This window comes from Centrocercus urophasianus, unplaced genomic scaffold (genome assembly GCF_019232065.1).
Source record: "Centrocercus urophasianus isolate 14NV4802_14NV808 unplaced genomic scaffold, USGS_Curo_1.0 seq_1081, whole genome shotgun sequence".
NCBI lineage: Eukaryota > Metazoa > Chordata > Aves > Galliformes > Phasianidae > Centrocercus > Centrocercus urophasianus.
In genome coordinates, this window is record NW_024884233.1 from 12127 (window position 1) to 35732 (window position 23606).

General features: G+C 50.2%; 1 protein-coding gene across 1 annotated transcript; it reads right to left on the reverse strand.

Moving 5' to 3' along the window:
* Positions 1 to 8095: 8095 nt before the first annotated feature.
* Positions 8096 to 19531, reverse strand: TACR1 (tachykinin receptor 1). Its single transcript, XM_042832888.1, has 5 exons — positions 18917 to 19531; positions 12788 to 12982; positions 9517 to 9667; positions 9082 to 9278; positions 8096 to 8690 (listed from the first exon to the last, which is right to left on the reverse strand). The coding sequence occupies exons 1-5, from the start codon at positions 19315 to 19317 to the stop codon at positions 8399 to 8401; spliced, it is 1236 nt and encodes a 411-aa protein (XP_042688822.1). The 5' UTR covers positions 19318 to 19531; the 3' UTR covers positions 8096 to 8398.
* Between the last annotated feature and the right edge of the window lie 4075 nt (positions 19532 to 23606).

Below are 23606 nucleotides of genomic sequence, written 5' to 3' on the forward strand. Positions count from 1 at the left end.
GTCCCGTTCCCTGCTCCCCAGAGCTGAGGAATGGCTGTGCCATCAGATGGGTTTTGCACTGACTCCAACCATCCCCAAAAATGGCCATAGAATCAACTTCTGGAGATTGGCATCTGTTCATCAGCGTAACTGTTTTACCCTGGAAGCCCAGGGCACTTGTGCAAGTAGCAATTCAGAGGAACTCTGAGGGGAGGAAAAACCCTATAGGGCTTTTTTCTCATTTCCAAATGACTCAGGGTCAGAAGCAAAGAGTCTGACCCTCTTCTTGCTTGGCTCCAGGAGGGCCAGACTAAACTGGGGGGGCTGTAAAAGCCAAGTCACGCTTCATGATGCTTTCCTCCTAACAGAGCTTCTAGTGGCCACTGTAAACAAATCAGTATGTCCAGCTTTGCATCCCAAATAAAGGAGGCACAGGGAACTGTGAGGGTTTTTGATGTTCAGACGAATTATTCCTGCCCTTGCAATAGCGATGTGTGCAGCATTTGATTATCCCCTGCCATCAGCGGTGCAGGCGAGGACAGAAATATTCATGTTCTGTATTTAACTGGAAATTAAGAGAATGCATCATCTGGTGACAGGAACTTCTACAAGTGGCTGCTTCCCGCTCAGTCAGCTCCCAGACCTCTACATCACTGGGGGGATATTGGGAAACTTGATTAATGACTGGTGGATATTTGCTGCAGGATGCATTCCCCAAAGTCACCCACAACTGATGGAGGTGTGCAGGGATTCTTCCCCTCTTGGAGGAGCACTGCGGGCTCTTACAAGGTCTGCTAAAGTAGCTGGGAAGTGACTCAAAAGGCTGCCTGCCTGCCTGCTGAAGCACTGGTGCTTCTCCACCTGTCTGCCTGCACTGTGCCAGGGCTGCGGGAAGCTTTGGGGTGACTGAACTCAGAGGATGTCTCTGAGCTGCAGGCGAGCGCTGGAGAAGAAGGGAAAGTTGAGACGAGTGGGAAGGGGAGCACTCCTATGTGACTGCAGCTGCCGTGATGGATTTAAAACCTCACTGGTTGTGTCCTGCTGAGCTCCTCAGCAAGTTCCAGGGTGAGATGTGCTGTCTGCTCCGGACCCACAACACAGGTAGCGTAGCAACAGGGATCTTCCCCAGCTGCAAGGTTAAAAATAGAGCCAGGGAATATTGAGCTTGCAGCCTTTGGGGTTCCTGAGGCTGCTGCTGGTTGCGAGCATCTGACTTGGGCTCAACTCTGGGCACTTGCCTGTGACAAAGGGTTTGCCAGACTCTGGGTTATTGCGTGGGTCTGCAGCCTTTCTGTGCACACACACAGTCACCTTGTGTCTGGGGACTGCTGCAGTGTCTGAGGTTGATGTTGCACAAGCAGGGTCTCCACTTGTTGTACCCTTCTACAAATGACCCATGAACTAAAGATTATCTGGTAATTTCCATGCGCTGCCGCAGACACTGCAGGAGCACTTATTAACTTGCTGCTACTATTTTTGTTTAAACAAATGCAGCTCTTCTCAGTAATAAAAAGTGATTTGATACCTGCTCAGCTGCTGCCACTGACCAGGAAGGAAGGCGCTCGGTTTTGGTTTTCATTGCAGATCCTTTTTGGAGACAGACGTCCTATGCTCAGCCTCTCATTTGTTTCTCCCTTCCAGAGTACGTTCTGTTTTTAGCTTTGTTTGTTATTGTTGCAGAGCTACTTCTGTCTGGCCTTGCTCATACCTAGGGGCACAAGGAAGAGATTTAGACCTCAGAAGAGGTAAATGGTTTGATTTTTCTAGCTCATTAGGGAGGCCTGCTTTATGTCTGGAAAGGCTGTGGCACAGATTACACTAACACAAGTTGGACTTGGTTTGTTTTTGTTTTTGTTTTTCTTTTGGCCCTCTGTTAATGAATGCAATTATGAGCAGGGAGGTTAGTGGGCAAGGGGCCGTACGGTGGTGTCAGGCTAAGGGTGGCTCACATCTCCCTTTGCAGACTCCTGGCTCGTTTCCTATAAACACCGATGGTTGGAACTTTTGTTTGATAAAACTCCTCTCACGTTTTATCACCGGTTGGAGTATTTGTACTATGAAATCCGGGATTTCACAGACTCTGTAGCAGCTGTAAAGTGAAATAACTCCTCACATGCAGAGATTTATAAGCCATCCGTAGCAAGGCTGCAGCGCAGGTGATGCTTCCAGCTGAGAAGTCCTCAAGGTTCTGACAGAGCAATCAGGATTGCAGGGTTGGAAGCATTTGAGGGATGCCGTGTGCTGAAAATCCTCTGAGGCCACTGGAGCCAGCATCAGCCACGCTGGCACAGCACGGTGTTGGTGGCTGGCTGTGCCCACACGTGTCTTGTGTTGTTCTGGGCGACTTTCCCTTGCAGATGGAGGGTGAGAAATGTGCAGGCTGTTCTGGGCTCAGCTGCCACAGTTCCCAAGGAGCTGCAGCAGTCGTTTCTGAGGAACCCACTGCAGAGATGACAGTGCCCACAGCAGTCCAGCTGGAACTGAGGCATGCTTATTCAGGCCAATTTATTTTGGGATTTAGGAGTCTTAGCAGTTTCAAAGAATGTTGGCGATGGTGAATGAGGGGTTAGAGCAGTGCTGGGTGTGCATGGCGGGGAGCAGGATGGGACACACAGTCTGGTGATAGGGCAAGCTTAGGGATTCCCTCTATCCAAGGGGGAAAGAGTGAGTCGCTGAGCTCTGAGTCTTTGTGTAGGCTGACAGCTGGACTGGTGTTTTTGGAAGCATGAACACCTTGGGAAGTGCTTTGAATGGCCTGTGCCTCTGAAGAGCAGGGCAGAAAATCAAATAGTTTGAAGAGCAGGACAGCTCATTTAGCCTCACTTCTTAGCATTCCTCAAAAGGAAGAACTTTGTAGATGGATGTGGGGAGAGCATCTTGGGCCTGAGATGCTCTGTAGAGCCTTACTGCTGTCTACTCCACCTCCTAAGCATGTTGAGCAGCTCTGACATCTCCGGACACGTGCCCTGTGTGCTTCTGCTGCCCTTTATGCTGCTGGTCAAATCCCAGTGTGGATACCACCATCTGGGTGTCAAACATCTGAGGGTTTTGTGGGGTGAGGTGGTAACACAGTAATGTTAGTGCTGCAAGATAAAGTCTTAACTTCATCTAAGAGGGACTCAGATCTGGTGAGTGTGGCTGGAGAGTTATTGCTGTGCTCCAATTCAGTCGTGGATTCTCAGCCTTCTAGATCTGTGTGATCTTATCTTGGTGAAAGGCAGCAGGACTGGTGTTGGTGGGGCTGAAATCACATGCAATCTTTGTTTTCTTCTAAAGGCTGTGAGGTACCAGAAGTGTCATGCAAAGAGACCTGCTGCTCTTTGAGGTGAGGACTCCTAAATTCCTCAGTTTCAGAGCAGATTTGCAGCCATTTGATGATGCCATGCATCAACCTGGACAGCACAACCTGCTTTGCAATAAATAGGAATCATATTTTTGGAAGTGTTTTGCATGCTAATGCTCTTAGGAGTGTGAAATGCTGCTGTTCATAATGACTGTGCCTCCAGGAGAAGCGTGCTGCTTGACACTTCAGCCTTCTGTAGCCAGAATGTTTTGGTTGGAAAGCTTATAGCTGCTTATATGAAAGTGAAAGGGGAAGGCAGGATCAGCACAGGCTGTTCCTGTGGGTGCACTGGTTGTGGCAGGATCTCTGTCCTGGGAGATGTTCCAGGATGAGGCCTTGAGCAACCTGATGTCATGCAATGAGACCAGCAGTCACACCAGGACGTACCAGACCCCTCTGTGACACTTCTCTGCCCATCACATTGCTCAAATTAATCACATTTGACTTTTAATTGAACTCATCAGAACCATCGCCATGCTCAAGCATCCTCTTTAGCAGTAATTGTTCTCTCCCACTCCCTTCCTTTCCTTGGTTGCTTCTCAGGTGTTTGGGTCTTGCTGATGCAAAGCCCTCTTGATGTGTTTACTTGGCTGCACCAAGAATATGGGAACTGCTCTTAATCCTCATTTCACACCTGCAATTGGATTGGGTTGATTTTTGAATCGCCACCGCAGGTTCTCAGATCTTTCATTAGCTGATGCTTGATTCATTTAGTTCAGTGACAAAACATAATTGCTTGTCTGAACAAGCAGGCCACGTTGAAGTGGTGTCTGTAATTCACTGAGTAACTTCATTTGTGAGAGGGAAACCAAAACCCACCACGATCTGTGCAGAAATTGAAGTGAGGAGGCCAGGAGGTCAGATGAAAAACAGGAAGAACCCTCTGCCCTCCACGCACTTCACACTTAAGCTGCTTCTCATTCAGCTCTTTGGCATAATGATGTAACACAGCATTTGGTGCTATGGAAACCCCAGTTTAAATACTGGTGCACAGCAGCAAGCAATTGACTATCCCTAATTTTCATTTTCTGAGGATATTTTTGACTCGTGCATTAAGCAAACATTTATGCCAAGCACTGTGGAATCCAGAAACGTTAATCAAGTTGAACTTATGTCTTTACTGTAGTAAATAATCAGACTGATGGTGTCACTGATGTCTGCACTACCTGCCGGGATGGCTGTCAGCAGCTATAAAAAGACAAGAGTACAGGTGCAAACAAGCTGCTGCTCTGGGCAGCTGCTCTGTTGTGCTCATATTCATCCTGCTTTCACTGCTGTACCACAGCCTGACTTCTTGTCTCAGCTGCACATCTGGGCTTTGCTCTGATAACGAGACCGGAGGGTTTTGCAGGTACTGTTCCAGTGTGTGCTGCCTGCTGTGCCAGAGGGTGATGGCATCCAACAAGCAGCAGAGCTCTCAGCTGGGGAAGCAGGATACTGATAGAGAAGAGCTCTGCAGTGCTTTGCCAGGCAGCAAATACAGGGCACAATCCCTCTGTCCATTTCCTTAAATCCTTCCCACCCTGATGCAAACCCATCGGGGCACTTTTGATTTGGAGGTTTCCAGATCTGATTGCAGGGGGAAGAAATGAGCAAATTGCTATGGGCCGGGGCACGGGAAATTTGGATTTGCTTGTATGATTTCTGCAGCAGATCACTGTGACAGTGAGCATTTCTTACAGCAAAGAAGCATGTTCCTGTCATGTGCATGTGGGAAGTGATGCGAACCCCTTTGGGAAGGGCGGTGTGTTGATGCTGACCTCACCTTTGGATGATCTTTAAGGTCTTTTCCAACCTGAGTGATTCTATGATTCTATGAGACGAACTGACTCTGAGAAGTGAGATCTGCTTTCACATTCCCACTGCAGAGAGGTTCTCTGGGAGCACAGCAGCACTGTGTGACACCATCCATCCTCTCCCTTTTGCACGATAAAGTAACCCGTGGAAATAAAGAAGCAGGGCTTAATAGGCATATGATGCCCATCAAAAGTGTCTCAGCAATGCTCCTCTAATTAACAGCTGCAAATTATAACCTGCTCTTGGTTCACCCATTCTGCCCTACTCCCACCATGCTGCTGGTCACTGCCTCCCACAGCCGTGGGCTCATTAACCAGTTGCAAGAGAGCCTCAACAAAAGAAACATTTATTTATGAAAATCCACAGGGACTTAACAAACCCAATAATTAGAGAGGCCATTTGGAACAGGAGGGCTCTGTGTAGGAAAGCTTTTGCTGTACGGAGATGCTACCAAGGGAGGAACCTCACCCAAAGCTCCTATGCACTGCACCACACCAAATACCCAAACCCTAAATGTACGCTGCAGCCCAGCTCGTCCCATCACATCCCTCAGGCGTATTGTAATGCACTGAAACTGGACGCCTTTTGTCTGGCACGGAAAGGTTAAGGGCAGAGACACCAGAGAGTCTTCTGGTACCCTCAGCTGCTGTTGGGATTCATTGTCCCTCTGACATGCCCCAGCGAGCACATTTCACTGATGGGGTGTGACAGAAGCTCCAACAGGGGTGGTATTTTGGGCAGATGAGCCATGAGAGAAGGGGCCAAGTTGGATGTTTTCATGAAAACCACTGTGTGAATGACTCAGCTGGAGACAGGTTTGGGGATGCAGGATGGTGTGATTGGGCTAACAGGTTGCTGAAGCCTGAAAGTTGTGTGGTTGAGTTTTGTTTCTGTAATTATTAATAGCAAGCAAAAGCGAGGTGCTCTCGTGCTGGGAGCCTTGGCTGTGTGGTCTTGCATTTCAAAGAATCAGGAAGGAGGCAAAGAAACTCTCTTAATTTGCACTTGAATTTCTAAGCAGAGATCTGAAAGCAAACTAGAAAACCGGGCTTAACAAAGTAGGAAAAGCCTCTGTATTGCCACTGAGCTGTGATAGGAAATCTGCTGGATGTACTGCAGCAGCTGGCGTGATCAGAGGGCCCATCCCCTTCCAAGCAGGTGAGTCTTTTAATGGGCATCTCAGTCTTCAAAAGAAGACTTCACTGTGGCTTTTGCACACCAAGAACACGGTGAACGCAGCATGTCATCAGCATGGACACAGCCCTGCTGCAAACACCCCATGTCACAGGTTGGCCTGGAGCCTAAACGTTACAGAAGCCTTATTCGGGTTCCCACCTCCACCTGTGAGACAGCTTGGCACTTGGAGTTGGGAAAGCCCTTGGCTTTGGACATGTTCCCATTTACCCAGAGCATTTTGCTTTTCCTGTGTTGGCTTCATCTGATGGAAACTTCCACTAGAGACATTCCTACCCGCTTGGACATCCCAGTTTGTAGCCGGTGGGAATTCTGCCTGCTTTATCTCAAGAGACAGCTTTGTACAAGGGGCACAAGAAGCATTTCAGGCTGCAAGCCTTGAACTGAGGTCTCCATGCACTCTCTTGGGGTTATCTCCTGTTTCAACTGAGCATTGCTTGTGAGAAGACGGCCGTCATTTCTCTGCACATCTCATGGTCGCAGCGTCCTGAGGGCATCAGACACGGGGGGGAAAAAAGGCAGCCTGGTTATTTTCTGTGCATTTGAATGCTGCTTTCTGTAAGCTCATAACTCAAACTTGTGTGTTCAAGGATGGTGCGTGCGGACCAGATCTCCGCTGGCCTTACTTGCTGGCTCTCCAGTCCACTTTGAGACATTCATTTTTGCCTTCATTTTGGGCTGGCAGCTGGAAGTAAATCAGCATTTGGCTCTGGTTTGTAGCACCTTCTCATGTATTGGCAGCACAGCACCTGAGGAGCTTGTGGCAAAATTCAGCCCACTTTGTGAGTCTGATTTCTGCACCAAAAAAGTGAGAGATTATGCCAGCAGCTCTTGAGCGGGAAGGAGCAGTCAATACAACAGCCCCAGACTGCTGGGTTTGTTCCTAACAAGCTACATTTACCAACTTCTCATTTTATTTCATTATTCCCCCCTTCCATACATTTACTGACCAAAGGAGCCCTTGCTGAGAGCAGCCCCTGGTGAAAATTGCACCATCAGAACAGGACTAAAACATAACAAACATCCAAGTTACACATCATAACCTTAATGTTTCATACACAAGCCAGGGAGAGGAAAAGAGAAACGTTTCCCTGGTTAAAACAAAATCCAGAAAGTGTGAGTGAAATCATTTCTACTCTCCCCTGAGTCAAAATTCCTGCAAAATTCATGTCATCCTTCCAACATTTTATGCTGACAAAGCTTTGTTTTTCCAACGGAAACCTACTGTGCCTCTTTCTGAGCAGCTCCAGGCACTTCCAGGTTTTGAAGAACTTGTGCATTCAGTCAGTTCTGCTCCAGAGACTTCCAAAATCCATGTGTGACCTATCGCCTTAGGCCCAGTATGAGATCACAGTGATTGATTTTGGCACAGATGAATGATTAATGGCAACCAAAGCCTGGCTTAGTTCCGAAATCCCTTCCAAGACCCCTGATTTGATGAGCTGAGCTGTGTTGTGGAGTGGATCTTTGCAGAATAGTGGGTGCTGGAGATGAGCTGAGGCTACAAACCACCATTTCCAGCTGAAGCACTGAGTGGCCGGCGGCGCCACAAGGGTATTCTGAAGTTGAAAACAGCATTTCTGCTTGATTTTGGTATTGAATACCTCTCTGGATACTCATCTGGGAAGGACAGAATGAAATTAAAGTTGGGAGCAGGAAAGATTTATTCATTTTCCCATGGAGGTTGGATGCACTGAGAGACACCTGCTGCAGAGAGCAGGGAAGTGCCTGCCAGCATTGTACTTCTGCTTTAAGAGAAAAACCCAGCTCTGCTCCATTTCTGCAGCCTATCAGCACATGGCAGGTTGGAGAGGCAGAGAGCAAGATGGAGGCCAGAGAAACCTTGCTTGTATTTGAAGATGAGCCATGATGGAACACATGAAACCAGTCTGAAGCTTTTGCTCTTGGGTTCACTCAAGCATCACAGGTGAGCAGCAGCACAGCAGGAGATGAAAAAACAGCACAGACAGAAGCCAGTACATTAAAACCAGGTGATGATGCTGGGTGGATCACACACTGGAGCATCCTGGTGAAGGAAAGGTATGGCAGCATCCAGATGGGTGGCTTATGGAGCTTGGGAGCCGCTTAGGTGAGTGTGTTGGAGTAGAAGCTGAAGCTTTCGGAGACAGTTTTGGAGTCACTGCGTGAGGAGCCATTGGAGGTCATGTCTACAGAGAGGCGTTTGCCCTTTTTGCTCTCTTCCAGCTCCTCCTCAGCTGCCCCAACCGCCAAGGACACGGTGGTCTCTATCCGGCTGACCTTGTACATGCTGCTCTGCGTCTGCAGGTACCTGGCTGACTTCATCTCCAGGCCCTCGTACTCAGCAGCACTGACGAATGGGCACCACCGGAATGCATGCTTGAATCCCACGCGGAACCTGGGGGGACAGAAGGATTGCAGAGAGGCAGGGGTGAGGAAAGTGGGGATGGGGAGAGGAACCCACTGGACATGAGAGGCCAGAGCTAAACACTGCTGAACAGTGAAACAGACATTGCTTTCCATTCAGATGTGAAAATAAAAACAAAAAACCCCCACTGATAAATCCCAATGAGGAGTAGAGAGGGTTGTTTTGAAACATGAATGACTTCAGATCCCACAGAGACTTCAGGGAAAACTTATTGAGGTGAGTCTTGTCCCCACAACAAACACAATCCCTGGAAGAGGACAGAACAGCGCCATCCTAGAACACCTCTATCCAAAGTCTCCTCCATCAGAGCCCTCTGTGTTTCTCTCTTCTCCCTGCCCTGCTGTGCTGAGCTCAAACCCACCTGTCATTGAGGCAGCAGTAGATGATGGGGTTGTACATGGTGGAGCTCATGGCCAGCCACATGACAGCCAGATAGACCTGCTGGATGAACTTCTGCAGGTACCACTCGGGGTTGAAATACTGCAGGGTGAAGTAGATGTGGTAGGGCAGCCAGCAGAGCGCGAACGTGCACACGACAATGATCATCATCTTCACCACCTGCGAGGAAAAGAGAGCGCAGGGCAGGGAGGACTTGTGTCACAAGTCACCCTCCACACACCTCAGAGACCTTTCAGCAGGGAACACTCGCTCGGCATCACGGAGGACGCACGTTCGGAGGACGCTTTCTGCTCCTTTAGGAACAACAACCTGTTTCCATCTTGCTACATTCTTTTTGGCTGTGGTCAGTCGGGATTGAGTGTGAATGATGGCTGCTAATGTGCCTGAGGTTCCTTACCTTCCTCTTTGCTGAGACCTGCTCGTGGTAGCGGTCGGAGGAGTCACCGGGTATCTCGCTTGCCCAGAGGGTGATGCTGACCACGGTGTAGGCACAGCCTATCACCAGCAGTGGCAAGAAGTAGATCAGGACAGTCATGCAGAAGTGATACCTAGAAAAGATGATGGCTGTTGAGTGCATCCTCTACCTAGTCGGCCTGTTTTCTTGCAAACCAACCTTGGAAGCACAGCTTCACAAGGGCAGAGGGATTGTAGCATGATTCCTCTGGTGCCTGGAACCAGGAATAATTCCCCAGTTTCATCCCAATCTCTCCCAAGCCTCCACTGCTGGCTTCTGGCATGCCAGCACCCTCCAGAGATGGGAGAGAGAAGCCAGTGAAAGACTTATGTTACCTGTGCATAGCAAAGACATCTTAGCTGATGTAGCTCTACTGTCACATCTACTTTATTTACACCCTAATTTATCCTGAAGGTGAAAACTCATCCTTGTCAAATCTTTCATCTAGCAGTCCTGTGCAAAGGTATTAAAACAAGGCAAACACAAAACAGAACATACGTAAAGGATAGGGTTGGCAAAGGGGGTTGGACTAGTGGATCTCTGGAGGTCCCTTCCAGCTCCCACAACTCTGTGACTCTGTGATAGGAACTTTAAAGAGAAATGCAGGATTTCCCTGCATGTCAAATGCAAGGTCTTAGCTTGGACTCCTGATCCACCATAGGTTTGGCTCTGCTCAGGCAGCAGAAGACATCTCAGTCCCCACTGCTGTAAACACAGCTGGGAGCAGCTCCATGCACAATGCACAGAAGTTGAGCTGCGGGAAGCTCTTGCTAGCAAAAGGTCAACGTGCAGTTCATAAAAGCAGTGTGGTAGAAATAGCCTTTGCCTCCAGTGCAGCACTGCTCCAAGCTGTGTTCCTTCCCAGTGCTGATCCAACTGGTTGGTCTTCCGCACTCATGGGGAGGGCAGGATCTTTGCATCCCTTTATAACGCGGATAAAGGCTCTGTAGCCTTGCTCTGTTCTTGCACTCTCTCCTCCTAGGAGCTCAGATTGAATAATCTCTCCAAAGTGTAAGTCGTGGGTCAGGCTCGTGCCTGATGCAACTCCTTCTGCTCTGGCAGGGGCGAGGTTGGCCCCAGACCCACACTGCCATGCCATCTCCTCCTTGTTTTGTACCTGCAATTTCATTTGGTCTCCTCTCCACCCAGGGCTAATCGCATTTCAGCTGGATTTTGTAGGACTGTTTTCTATTTTGCTAATTAAAGAGGCGTCTCTGTGGCTCCATGATGAAGATTTCATTGTTGCTGTGCAAAGCAGGGTCTTAAACAAGCTGCGAAGTATGGAGAGTGATGCACAAAAGCCCCAGAGCAACCATTAAATAATGCAAGCAAGACACGTCCTTATTTTCAGAGCCACAGAAGCATGGCAAGGAGAGGGACTGCCAACACATCCTGCTTTTTGGTTCATTACTTTTGTATTTTGGATGAAACCCATCCATTTATTACTCTACAAGGATCATAGCATGAGAGCAGGCAGGGAAGCCTGGATTTTGTGATTTGGAAGTCTTCAGTGTGGGGATTTAGTAACTTGTGAAGAACAGGGGAGCACGTAGCAGAGATGACAGGGACACGGGAGGAGGCAGCTGCTGTCTGGACTGTGGGCTGGTATCTCCCTGATAAGCCAATGAGTGGTGCAGTTTTGCCCCTTAATGAATCAAAATGAATGGAAGGGAGCTGAGTCACCAGCTCCTGGTGCAGATGCAGCACCTCCTGCCTTAAATAATTGCACTACAGCCGTGCAAGCAGGAATGGTGTTTGACAGGGGCCCAAACACCCATCTGCAGTTATTTTGGGGGCAGTAAGATAACATATGTGATCTCTGGCTCTCTGCAAGTAGGTTCCCACGATTTGGACAGCATTTTGTGCTACGGCTGAGCTGCAAACTATTTTCAGTCCTCAGCAGCTGTTTGAGATTTGTCTACAGAAAAGCCTCAGTTTAGCATCTTCTCTCCTGGCTGCCCTCAACTGTTTGCTAAATGCCCTGCTCACCAAAGAGCTTGGGATGAGCAGGCTTTGGGGTGGCACCCAGCTTCCAAATTATCCGTGGGTCAGTAGTGGTGTTTTGCTCTTGAGTCAACTCTTGAAAAGGCAATGGCTCTGGTAGATGGCCAAGCGGTGAATGACTTGTCAAAGTGAGGCCCTGGGCCTGTGCTGGTCACTTCTTTGTGCTGGGGGACTTGGGGGGCTCAACCCTCTTGGGCTGAGTTTCTTCATGCTGGCTGCATTTATTGCAGTTGCATGGAATCGTGGAGGTTGAAAAACACTTTGGATGTCAGCGGGGCCATCCTCAGCTCAGCTCTTGCTTTGTGGACAGGCTCACGTTGGCTTTGAGCACTTTTTCCTGTGTGCACATCCCCTGCTTTGCCTCTAGCACGATTTCACAGCACTAATTCATTGCTCTGTGGGACTGGAGTCGCAAAGGTTGTTTTTTTTCCCTCCTTTTCCTCATGACATTTAGCTCACTGCATGACTCAGACCTCAAAGAGCAAACTGTGGAGGACCATGTGCTGGCAGTCCAGCAGGATTGCCCAGACCTGTTAGAAATGCCAGATGTAATTAGCTGGAACCCTGGTGGGTAGGAAGGAATGGCTGCTGAGCCCTCCTGTCCAGGCATCCACCTTTCATCCTAAGCTGGTTCTGCAAAGGCCTCTTTTCAGAGCTTGTTTTTTGAAGCACTTGAGTGAATTTTTGAGGCGTTTGGGCTCAACACATCCCCAGACAGTTTGCTCTGTTACTGCCTGGCCAAGGTACACCTGATACAACGCTATTTACTCCTTACAGGAGTAAATCTCACCCTAGGAAGCTGTAAAGATGTAAGCTGAAGGAAAGGTGCTACAAAAAAACAGAGCCATGCAGCCCCTGGGCGTAATGCAGACTGCATCCCACAGTTGCATCTTAGCAGTTGGATATGAGTTTCCCTCAAGGATGAGCACTGTAGAAGGGCTGGGAGCTCACACAGCATGGACCACAAGGAGCACCAAACTCAGCTTAATTAACCTCAGTGTGCCTCACCATGCTATAGATGCAGATCTTGCTACCATCAGCCATGTAGCACCAGCCTTACCCCGGGTGGGCGGAGGATTTCCCCATCCCAAGGAGCCTTCGTCCCTTCTCAGCCTTCCCCACTTCCTTTTATTAATTTTTCTAAAATACTTTTTCTACTTTTTTTCTTAATAGGTCAATTTGTCCATTCTGCTTGGAAATTCTGACTCACGTTTTTCCATACACGTCGGTGCTGTGCTCCGGCCATGCCACCAGGCACACCAATCGGCCTGGCAGCTCCTCTGTCACCGAATAGTAGCCCTGTGGGAAGGCCAGCAGGAAGGCCAGGAGCCAGATGACACCAATGACCACTTTGGTGGCGGTGGCTGAGAGCCGGGGCTGCAGCGGGTGGATGATGGCCATGTACCTGCAAGGTGAGCAAGAGAAGAAATCAAAGCTTGCAAGCTTTGGAGGCTGTCTCAGATCCCCTGTGTGTGTGTTGTGCTTCTGACACCTGCTTCGTGCATCTTAGCAGCCCTCCATGCCACACACAGAGCATCCAATTCTTTCACACCCAACCAATTCTCTTGCACACTCCGTGGCCTCAATATCTTTCTTGTAGTGAGGGGCTCAGATCTGTACTGTACTCAGATCTGATGCTGTTGTCTGGCAGCACCTCTGTTGGCAGCACTCAATAGTTTTGCACTGGAGCAAAATCATATCTATACAGTAAATTGCAGTGCAAAGGCTTCCAAATAGGAGAACCGAAACGAAGCATGCTGGAGCTGCCCCATATCTGCCTGGCTCATGGGATCTTCCATCCTGAACATCAGTCATCATACATGAGGCAGACTCCAGTGACGACGGGGCAGATTGAATTTATCCTTCTGCAAATCTGGTTTTGCAAAGCTGACAGCAGCCAGCAGCGCTGGAAGGATTAAGTGAGCACACTGCAAATGTTTTATTTCCCTCCCCCATGTCAAGCTTTGGAAACACTGTCGTCATGCGACGAGGAGAAACGTTGCATTGCTCTGCATGTTACAGCCTGAGGCATTCGCAGTGTTCTCTGTTCCTCCACTCCCCCCCTACTTTTTTCAGACGATGGACAGTTTTTTGCTTTTCGTTTTCTCCTGGATGAAAATAGTCCCCGTGTTCCATTATGTGTCCATTTGCTGTGAAAAAGGTGCAGAGATTAATAGAGAACTACGCACCACCATCAGCTCTTCCTCTGCCCTGGGGTACCAAACCTTATCAGCTTTGTGCAGCTGCAAATTCACCTGATAATTATCCTTCTAAAATCTCTGCGAGATCTTTGGCGCCAGAAACAGAAGCTGGTGAGTAAAAGTGAAGGGAATGGATGCTGGCACTGCTCTGCACAGCAGCCAGCAACACACTGAGCTCCAGGCTTCTACATCCCCACTGCTCCACCATGGGAACTGGAGGAGGTTTGGTTGGGGTTATCCTATGGTACTGCTGCTCTGATCTAATTTCTGCCACTGCACTTTGGAGGATTTTCCTTATCAGATTCAAGCACTTTGTGGCTGCAGAAACCCTCGCAGGTAATAAAATGCTCAAACAATTGATAAAACAACGAGTTAAGCCCCAACCCCTTTACCCAGAGACCTTTCCAACCACCACCGATCTGTCTGTGATGCTCTGGTGTCCACATAGAGAGAAGACAGCAAAATTAATATAACCGAAGAGTCAAAAAAGAAAACAAAAATGCCAGCATTGCAAGGATGGGGAGAGGGGGGCAGGAGGAAGCCAACCAGTGGTGCTTTAGGAAACACTGGCCCTACATTCTACTTTTTGGCAGCAATTTCCAAACTGCCAGGAAAAAGGCTCATAAGGGTCCGGGCTGCTTAGAGGATCTGGTGATACTGGAGATAGATGGAAATGTGCAAACATCCTGAGAATAATTTGATCATTATTTCATATTAAAATACTGCCTAATTAAATAATAATTGTATCAGCAAGCAGAGAGTTGTCTCAACATTTTAATAACTGCATCCTTGCTGTTTTTTTCTTTTGCTTGACAAGAACATTTGATGCAAAATTACACTGCAGGGAAGAGAGGAGCACAGAATATGGTTTCGTGGCCTCCTTAGCTCAAGTAACAGCCACTGTTATGCTCATATTGGGGTGGGAAAGCTCCAGTGGGGAAACAAAGCAGCTTCTTTTGCCTTCTTCCAGTGCTGGGTCCATCCATCCCAACCATCTCTCAGTTCCTTGCTGACTGGTCGAGCTTTCCAGTTTCTTTCCCCTATAGGTTGGTGTGTCTTCCTTTCTGGGGAAGCACCTATCATGTTTCAGGGCACCTGCAAGTTGCTGGTGGTCCTGCAGGCAGATGCATGCCTGATTTGGGGCACAAACACATCAATCAGAGCAAAGTGCTGCACGTCCCAGTTACTCTAGTGGGAAGCAGATTCTTAAAAGCAGGCTAATGAGTTTATTCGCTCGTATTTCTCCTTGCAAAGTGCCTCTGTGGCCCCGCTCTGCCCATCTCCCTGTGTCCTATTAGAGAGATTTATTCTCCACTGCTCAGGAGGGCGGTTCTCCTGGCCAGACAGGAGCGGTGGTTTGCAGGAGCTGGGGAGGGGAAGGCATATCCCCATGGGCAGCTGGTGAAGAACCACCGTGGGCTCCTGACGTCCCATTTTTCTATGGGGAGAGGGTCCTTGATTGAAGATTTAAGGGCAGATTTTCTGCATTAATGAAAAGGTTTTGTTCCTGATGGGCTGTAAGTGTTCTGAGGGGGTGAAGCGCATACTGGGCTGCAGGAGACGTTGGGTTGGGAAGAATTAATGATACCTCTTCCTCAAGATGAAATGGCCTGCTCTGCTTGCCTTTGGGATGGGAGCTTCACACCTGATGGTTAGTTTTGCAAGCCCAGGGCTGCCCAGCTCCTTTCACCTTCATGCTAATGCTCATCCCTTTTTCTTTCCCCCCAGAACTCAATGGGACTGAAGACTGCTCCATTTGCCAGCAGCTTTATATATCCACTGCACTGAAGGACACAACTTTAAGCCAGATGCTTTCCTTTTGGTGACGTAGGTAATGCCATTTGCTGTTGTTTTAAATATTTTATTGTATTTCGGACTGGGGGGGTTGTTACCATGGTGAAGCAATAGCATCTGAGTACAGCATTGTAGCAGGGCAGCTCTGAGTGTATCACTTATTACGTAGCAAGATGGCTACACTGCCTCAAATGCACTATCAATTGCATCTGGAAAGCTGGAGCCTGCCTGGAGAATGAACACGACACATTTCTTTTTTTGCCAAATGCAGACAGAGGACCAAAGCCCAGAATTGGCAGCAGGCTGGGGAGGAGGCAGAGGGCCCCCCAGTGTTCATTGCATTGCTGATAGCGATGAGATGGGAGAGGAGGATCCAAAGCACAGCACAGCCCTCTCGGGGGCTCTGTGACCTCACCAAGTGCTGCTTAAGGAAAGCAGGAAGCCCCATGGCACCACTTAGAGCTGAGGAACGAATGGGGGAAACGCAGGGCTGACAAATCTGAGATCTGTTGCACTCAGTGCATGCGCGAATCCAGCTGAGCCATCGAAGTGTTAAGAACAAACTAAGGGCTAAATTAGGAAAGCCATCAAACAAGCAGAATATCTCCCCTCCAGCAGCTCGTGCCACTGCTCTGCTTGCAGCTGAGCACCTCAGAGGCATGTCTAACACCTGAGCTCCTACACTGCCCAGCCACCCACCAGCCTGTTGCTATTTCATCTTCATCACATATTTATCACAGCAGAAGAGGAAGAAAACAAGGATGCCAGTTAGCTTTTGACCTGCTGAATTCAGCTCGTCCCCCCAGGCTCCCTTCCCTCCCACTTGCTCTTCTTCCAAATCCCATCCCAGCAGGGCGCGGTTACGCATTGTCAGGCGCAAATCAAAGTTCTGCCCTGCAAGCCCCAGAAGACCATTAAGTCAAGATTAAAAGAACTTGTGCTATATTAGGGCGTAAATGACTAATTAATATGTCTGCGCACTGATGTAATTTGTCCTCTCCAGAGGGTTTCTATCTGCAGTAATCGCCTCTTGGGGAAGGCACGGGGTCATTGAGCTGGCGAATGTATTCCTGGTATTCAGCTGGTTCATCTAAACTGGGAGTTCAAGCTTGCAAGGATAAATAATTTTCCAAGCCAGCTTTTCTGATGCATATAGTATGGGGTTGTGGAGATATGAACAGGTCTCAGCTGCAGGCTGGTGGCTTTAGGAGCCGTGGAGGTGAAGGAAGCCTTGCAGGTTTGGTGTTTCTGCAGCTCCTGCTGGCACATGGATGGATTTTGAGACACTTAATGGAGTGTGATTAAAAAAAAAAGAAGCATATAAATAGGATCCCAGTTTGATTGCCCAGCCCTGCGTGCTGGTCTGGCTCTGATTCCATAAATACTCCAGGATCCTCAGCAAGGAGGTCCATCCCTCCTGCAGCAGTTTGCTAACAGCGTGGGCGAGTGGCAGGCCCAAGGACAGGGACAATGCAATGCCTGCTGTTCCGTGATGCTCCATCCTGCTCCTCACAGATACTGGAGGGGAAACAGGAAAAACCCAACTCTGGATGTCCCTACACGTGGCTGCAAAGCGGCTTGGACACAACACGGGCTCCCAGTTTTCCTGGGAAGCTGGAGAAAGCAGAATCTCACGGCTCTTTCTTTGAAGTGCACGCGTTCATAGCGTTCAAAGCCAGAAGGGGACGCGTTGTGCTGTGGAACACACACACCCAATGATGAAGGCCATGCTGTGCAGTTCCAGAGTTGGGGCTGCTTGGCCCCAACTGCTGCAGGATGCTGCGTGGCAGTGGCACTGCTTTTCCTGAGGAGGCCTTCCAGCTGCCAGCCCCAGCTCCTGCATTTCCTGCCATTGTTGCAGTGCTCAGAACTCTGTGCCTCTGTTTAGGATTAACCTTTGTTTTTTCTTATTTTATTTCAGACTGGTTGTGCCCAGTATGAAACAGCTCCTGGTAAAAGTGCTATCCTAGTTTCAAGCAAAAGCATTTTTATTATTGCCATAGTTTTCTTCTCAGCTGCACCTGATTCATCACAGGGAGAGGCAGCTCACAGGCTCCTAAGCACTCCAGAGCCAAACAAAACCTGAGCCCGTTTCTAACAACCACAGCATCATCCATCTCCAGCTCTGTTTCCCAAGCTGTCGCTGCACTATTTGTGGCAGTGCTGCAATTTCTTGTTGGGAAATACCCACACCAGTTTGGGCAGTACTTACACTTCAGCCCAAATCAGGCTGGTGTATGGTAGTGCCAATCCTCCCCCCACCCTGTTTGCCAAGAAGGTGTCCTGCTCCCTGGAAAGGAGCAGAGAAAGAGGCACTGCAGAGCAGAGCTTTCTTCAGGAAATTGGTTGCACTAGAAAATGCATTGTGCCTGGAGCACTGGTAACCATGCAGAGCTGTTTAGGAGCCTCGATTTATCCCTAGCACCAATACAAAAAGACAGTAAAGACATACATTAAAGATTTTGGAGGGAGTTGCACACCAGCTGTGCCTGGAGGAGGGCCCTCAGCACGTGGCCAACTTGTGCTCCTTGACCCTTGTCCTGTGCCACCACAGCCTGCCAGCCTTTGCCCAACTATTGGGAACTATTGGGAGCTATTGGGAATAGGTGAACGGTTGGACTGGGTGATCTTTTAGGTCTTTTCCAACCTTGGTGATTCTATGATGCTATGATTCTAACTTTTACCCTTGGCAGAACGCACATGGGATGCCGTTCTGCTGGCAGCCCTCAGCCATTCAGCAGCACCCCCAGAAAGCTGGGGAAGAAAGCAGCTCACTTGTGCTGCCTGCAGCCCAACGAGGGCCATCCATGGGACTTCTCTCCCCTTTCAGTCCCCAGTAATAAAATCCAGGTGGTTTTGTGAAATTCTGTGGTTCAGCAGGCAATGCAGCAACATGCAACCTGAGCATCACTCCGAGGTCCCCAGCACCTGAGATCAGGAGCCAGGAAAGGGCTCCTGCAGTGCATCCAACAGGCATGATTTAGTGACATGACTGTTTCATGCTAAGCAGTGAGCTAAATGAGGAGGTTGGGAAAGGAATGGACTGCTCTGGAGATGAGCTGAGAAGGGAAAGGACAGAAAAATGCCAGAAGTACAAGTACACCCTACCAACATGCATTAATAGGTTACAAAAGCTCTTTTGGCAGAGCTGACAAAGGATTCCCTACAGAGGATTCCCTGAACCACCCGCAAACAGGTCAAGGAGAGGGATTCTATCTCACACTCCTTTACTGAAAAGAGCTCCATTTGAATTGCAGTGCTTTCCCATGGCCAGATATCAGGCAGAGCTGAGCGCAGCGCGCAGGCAGAGGCAGTGTGGATGTGGGGAGGGGTTGGGTGCTCACCTGTCCAGGGCGATGGCTGTCATGGAGTAGATGCTGGCAAAGACGGCAGCGATGGGGAAGAAGTTGTGAAACTTGCAGTAGAGCAGCCCATAGTACCATTCGTTGTGGATGGCGTAAGTGAAGTTCACCACCGTGTTGAAGGCAGACATGGAGGCTTCAGCAAAAGCCAGGTTCACCAAGAAGTAATTGGTGACGGTGCGCATCCTCTTGTGAGCCAAGATGATCCACATCACCACCACGTTCCCCACCACCGACACCACCACGATGAGGGTGTAGGCAATGGCCCACAGGGCCACCTGCCACGGGGGCTGGACGAATTGGTTGGCAGAGGACTCGTTCAGGGAGGCGTTGAGCAGCCATCGGTGCTCCAGCTCTGCTTCCAGCGGCGGGGAGTCATCCATCACAGCGTGGCACTGCCGGACCCGGCACGAGGATGCTTTGGGGCACGGAGCCCTCTGGGTTGAGGATACAGCAGATTCGGTGGGGAGGATGCTTCAGGGCACAGCACTCTGGGGTAAGGATGATTCGGGGAGCAGCACCCTCTGGGTTTGGGGTGAGGATGCCTCAGGGTGCAGCGGGTTCAGGGGTGAGGATGCTTTGGGGCACAGCACCCTCCTGGTTAAGGGCACAGCTGGCTCAGGGCACGCAGGTTTGGGGCAGGAAGGCAGATCGAGGTGCAGGACCCTCCGGGTTCAGAGCCCAGCCACGTCGGGGTTTGAAGCCCTTGCAGTTCCAGGCGCGGCTGGTTCAGAGTGCTGCTCCCTTCCTCTTCTGGGTGCAGCCGCAGCAGAGTACGCAGCCATGGCAGAGCACAGCCGTGTCGGGATGGAGCCCCTCTCCCTGGGGAGGACGCAGCGGGACCGGGCAGCGCTTTTCACCTTCCAGTCAGTTCGGTTCGGTTCGGTTCGGTTCGGTTCGGTTCGGTCCGGGCCGTTCGGCTCCGTTCGGCTGATGCTGGAGCGGGGCTGGGACCCTCCGAGAGCAGCCGGAGCTCAGCCACCGCCGCGGCTTTTGTAGGCGGCGCGGGCGGTGCCTGAGAGCGGGGAGCGGAGCCGGGAGCCCAGAGCCCTCCCCCGTCCTCCCCCGCCCACCCCGCTGCCCCTCGCCCCCTCCTCACCCTCCTCAGCGGGCTGCGTTCGCCTCTACGATTCACCCCAAAGCTTCTGTACTGCCAGCGGACAGCCGGGGGTGGGGGATCGATCCCAACGGCTTCACACGCACACACACATAAACACAATAACCAACAAAAAACGAAAACCCAACCCAAATGTTTGGTTTTTGTCATGAGGAATGGTCTTCTTGCCCAAAGCAGCACCAACGGGGCGGTCCGGCTTCGTGCCCCTTCCCTAATACGAGACGAGGAAACAGCTCCCGGGGGACCGCCAATCTTTCCGAAAATTACCGCTGTAATTTGAACGTGGTCCGTCTGCAGGCACAGAGCTCCCCTCTGCCCCCAGTCCAGGTTTATGACATCCACCAGACGGGGGTGATTTTAACTTACTCATCCACTATCGTGTTATGGCCAAGCGTGGGCGCAAAGCGCACCGCTGTGTGCTGGGAGCGATGATTTTCCCTCAAGATGCACCGATGCAATGAAGATAAAAAGCCCCTCTGGAAGCAGAGCTCGTCCCCCTGCTTTGCTAAAGGATGTTCCCAAATGGCTGCGGGCTCCGATATCAGCTGGGAACCGCTCCGAGGGAACGCTGCGAAACCAACACTGCGAACCCCGGGGTGAGAACGGCACTGCTGCTCCTGTGCAGGGAGGATGGCTCAGCTCGTAAGCTGAAGCAAGCAGGAGGGACTTCGAAAATCTTTAGTTCTTGACACAGGCTCTGCTGTTGAAGTGAGACGGAGCTTTTTAACGGCGGGACGGACGGACGAGGAGATGGATTTCAGCTTAGAGCCTCCGCATCGCCCGCAGCCCCGAAAGCAGGAGCTGCACTGAGGGTCCCCTCTTCCTGCATCCGGACCGCTCGATGGCAGCACTGCCTAAAAATGCGGCAGAGGGACGGCTGAGCAGCCTGCCGGCTTGGGGAGGTTTGCTAGCGAAGGTGTTTCCAACCTTTCCCTTCACTGCTTTGGGGCATTAATGTGAATACGACCAAACCCCAAAGGAGGGGACGCCGTGGCAATGGGGAACAGCAGCCATCTCAGATCACCACAGCAAACCCTCTCCGGTTCCAGCAAGGCTCCTCTGTGCCCCATCTGATAACAGCCCCCACTGCAGGGCACAGGGACATCACACCCGTTTCTCCACCTCCGTTTTCTCACTGGGAAAAAGGAGGCGATGTCTTATGCACATTCCTGCTGGAAAGAACCACCTATTTTTCCCTGTTCTGCTGCCATGTGAGGAATTGAATTGCTACCTGAAGCAGGCTGCAGACAGGCACTTGTGCCATGGCATGTCCAGGCTGGGCAGATGGGAGGAATGTCCATTAAGGGGGAGGTTTTTTTAATTCCAGAAGAGAAAAAGGGGAAAAAATTCAACCCAAAGAAGAAATCCTGCATGAGACAGAGCAGATGCACTCATCGCTTGGTAGCTATGAGCAGACTGCTGCAAGCTTGTGACAGCTAATTAATGCTTACAGGTCCCTGTGAAGTTGCCAGCACTGTTCTGTGTGTGATGTCCCCCTCCTCCCCTTTCCCAGGAATGCTTGTATACCTTTGCATGCACTGCCAGCCCTTCCAGAGCAAAGCAAAGCTTTGTAATCAGCAGATGGAAAAACCTTGACTTTTCCTGTTGTGTTTTCCAGCAGGACAGGAGCCTCTTCCCCTATAGGTCCCCCAGCAGTCCCCCTGGGGCCACCAAACAATGAGAGCACATACAAAGCACGATTCTCTGGGAGGAAAATCTGCTGAAGGGAACCATCAGAGATGACCTTTTTGCTGCCTCAGCCCCGTGCCCCATCCGAGGGGTTGGACCCCGTCTCCCTGTGCAAGTGACAGTGTGGGGTTCAAGATGTGCCATCTCCCAGAAGAGTGGTCCTAACCACCCAACATCCTGCACAGAGTGCTTGCAGGGCTTCGTGCTTGGGTGACATAAGAGCAGGCAGATCAAGCTGCCCTGTAGATTTGGGGATGGCACCCAAACAGGCAGTAACATCTTTTCCTTGAGCAGCTGATCCCAAAGGAAACACCTGCCCTGCTTTATCTGCTTGCTTCTACAGCCCCGCCCCCCCCCCTCCCCCACCTGGGATTTCCCTTTAAATTGAGCACAGTTGATCCCTGCTTTTATGGGTAGGGTTCTACAATTAGTTGGGTTTTTTTTCTAGTTCTCTGTCCTCTAAGTCCCTGTGCCTTGGAGGGTCAGGAGTAAAAGGGTGGCTGGAGGCTGTACAGCTCCAAAGTGATGCTTTCTCTGCTAAAGGTGAGGCTGCTTTATGGTTTTCAGTAGCCTGTGTGTGAAGCCTACCTGTTCCTTGTGGCCTGAGGAGGAACCATGAGGCTCTGATGATGAGCAAATCATGCTTGAGTTTTGTACAGTCAACAAAATCCCATGGAGGTGAATAATTTGTCTTTGTCTTCTGCAAAAAGCCTCTGTGGAAGTTCAAAAGCTGCTTCCCCCAGCAAAATGTCTCTGCTTTGAGCTCCTTTGCTTTGTCCTCTGCTTTGAGTACTGGCAGCAGCAGCTGGGGCTCTCCAGGTAGGTTTGGGGTGCAGGGTATTTTTCCATGCCTGGAAGGAGCCACTGCCAGGTTTTATTTTTTCTAATGCTCTGGAAATTGTGATTTTATTTATTAGGGAGCTGTAAGGAGGAATCTAAATGAAAAGGGGAGGTAGGGAAGGCTTCCTCCTCACCTTTTGCTGGTCACTGGTGATGTTTTTCAAGGGGAAAATGGGATCAACAGCAGTCTGTGTGCCTGTACAAGGGACAAGGAAAGTAATGTTGGTGCTGCTTTTGCACATGCCCCCATCTACAGCTACAGGCCTGCCAGCTTCTGTCACTTTACCCAGTCAGCAAGGGCAATTTGCTGTGCAAAGAAGCGGAGCCAGCATTTGCATTGCCCTGGATTCCTCCAGGCCGTTTAAGCCTCTCCCCTGAAGCTTCCTTCTGAATTTCCCCCTTCTCAGAGCCTCCTGCAGCTCTCTGCTGTACCTGCAGCCCTGTGCAGGTGCCCTAGAGATGCTCTAGATGCCCTGGAGTTCTTCACATAGAGAGAGGTGAGGTGCTGGAACAGCTGCCCAGAGAGGCTGCGATGCCCCGTCCATCCCTGGAGGTGTTCAAGGCCAGGTTGGATGGGGCCCTGGGCAGCCTGGGCTGCTGTGAAATGTGGAGGTTGGTGGCCCTGCGTGCGGCAGGGGGTTGGAGCTCCATGATCCTTGAGGTCCCTTCCAAGCCTGGCCGTTCTGTGAGCTGGCTGCTGGGCTCTGTGCTCGTCTTCTCTCAGGTGTTCTCTCATTGCGCTGTGAACACTTTTCTGTTTTGTGTTCAGAAGCTGAACACAAGGGAACAGCATGCTTTTAGGGTGACTGATCCCTACATGTTCTCATCTTCTTCCTCACCCTGTGCCTAGGTTTCCTTGCTGAAGCCAACCTCCAACATGGTTTGTTGCACCAGAAGAATTCCCCTTTCTGAAGATTTTCAAGAAAAGAGCAAATATGGCACTGAGGGGCATGGTTCAGTGGGCATGGTGGTGATGGCTGGTGGTGGGACTAGACGATCTTTGTGGTCTTTTTCAACCTTAATGAT

What these genes read in the sequence shown, in the direction of transcription:
- TACR1 (XM_042832888.1), bottom strand. Translation starts at nt 19,317, where the DNA reads ATGGATGACTCCCCGCCGCTGGAAGCAGAGCTGGAGCACCGATGGCTG. An exon ending in ACCGACGTGTATGGAAAAAC is followed by an intron (nt 9,668 to 12,787) that starts GTGAGTCAGAAT and finishes CATCTTTTCTAG; the next exon opens with GTATCACTTCTGCATGACTG. An exon ending in AGGTCTCAGCAAAGAGGAAG is followed by an intron (nt 9,279 to 9,516) that starts GTAAGGAACCTC and finishes TTTTCCTCGCAG; the next exon opens with GTGGTGAAGATGATGATCAT.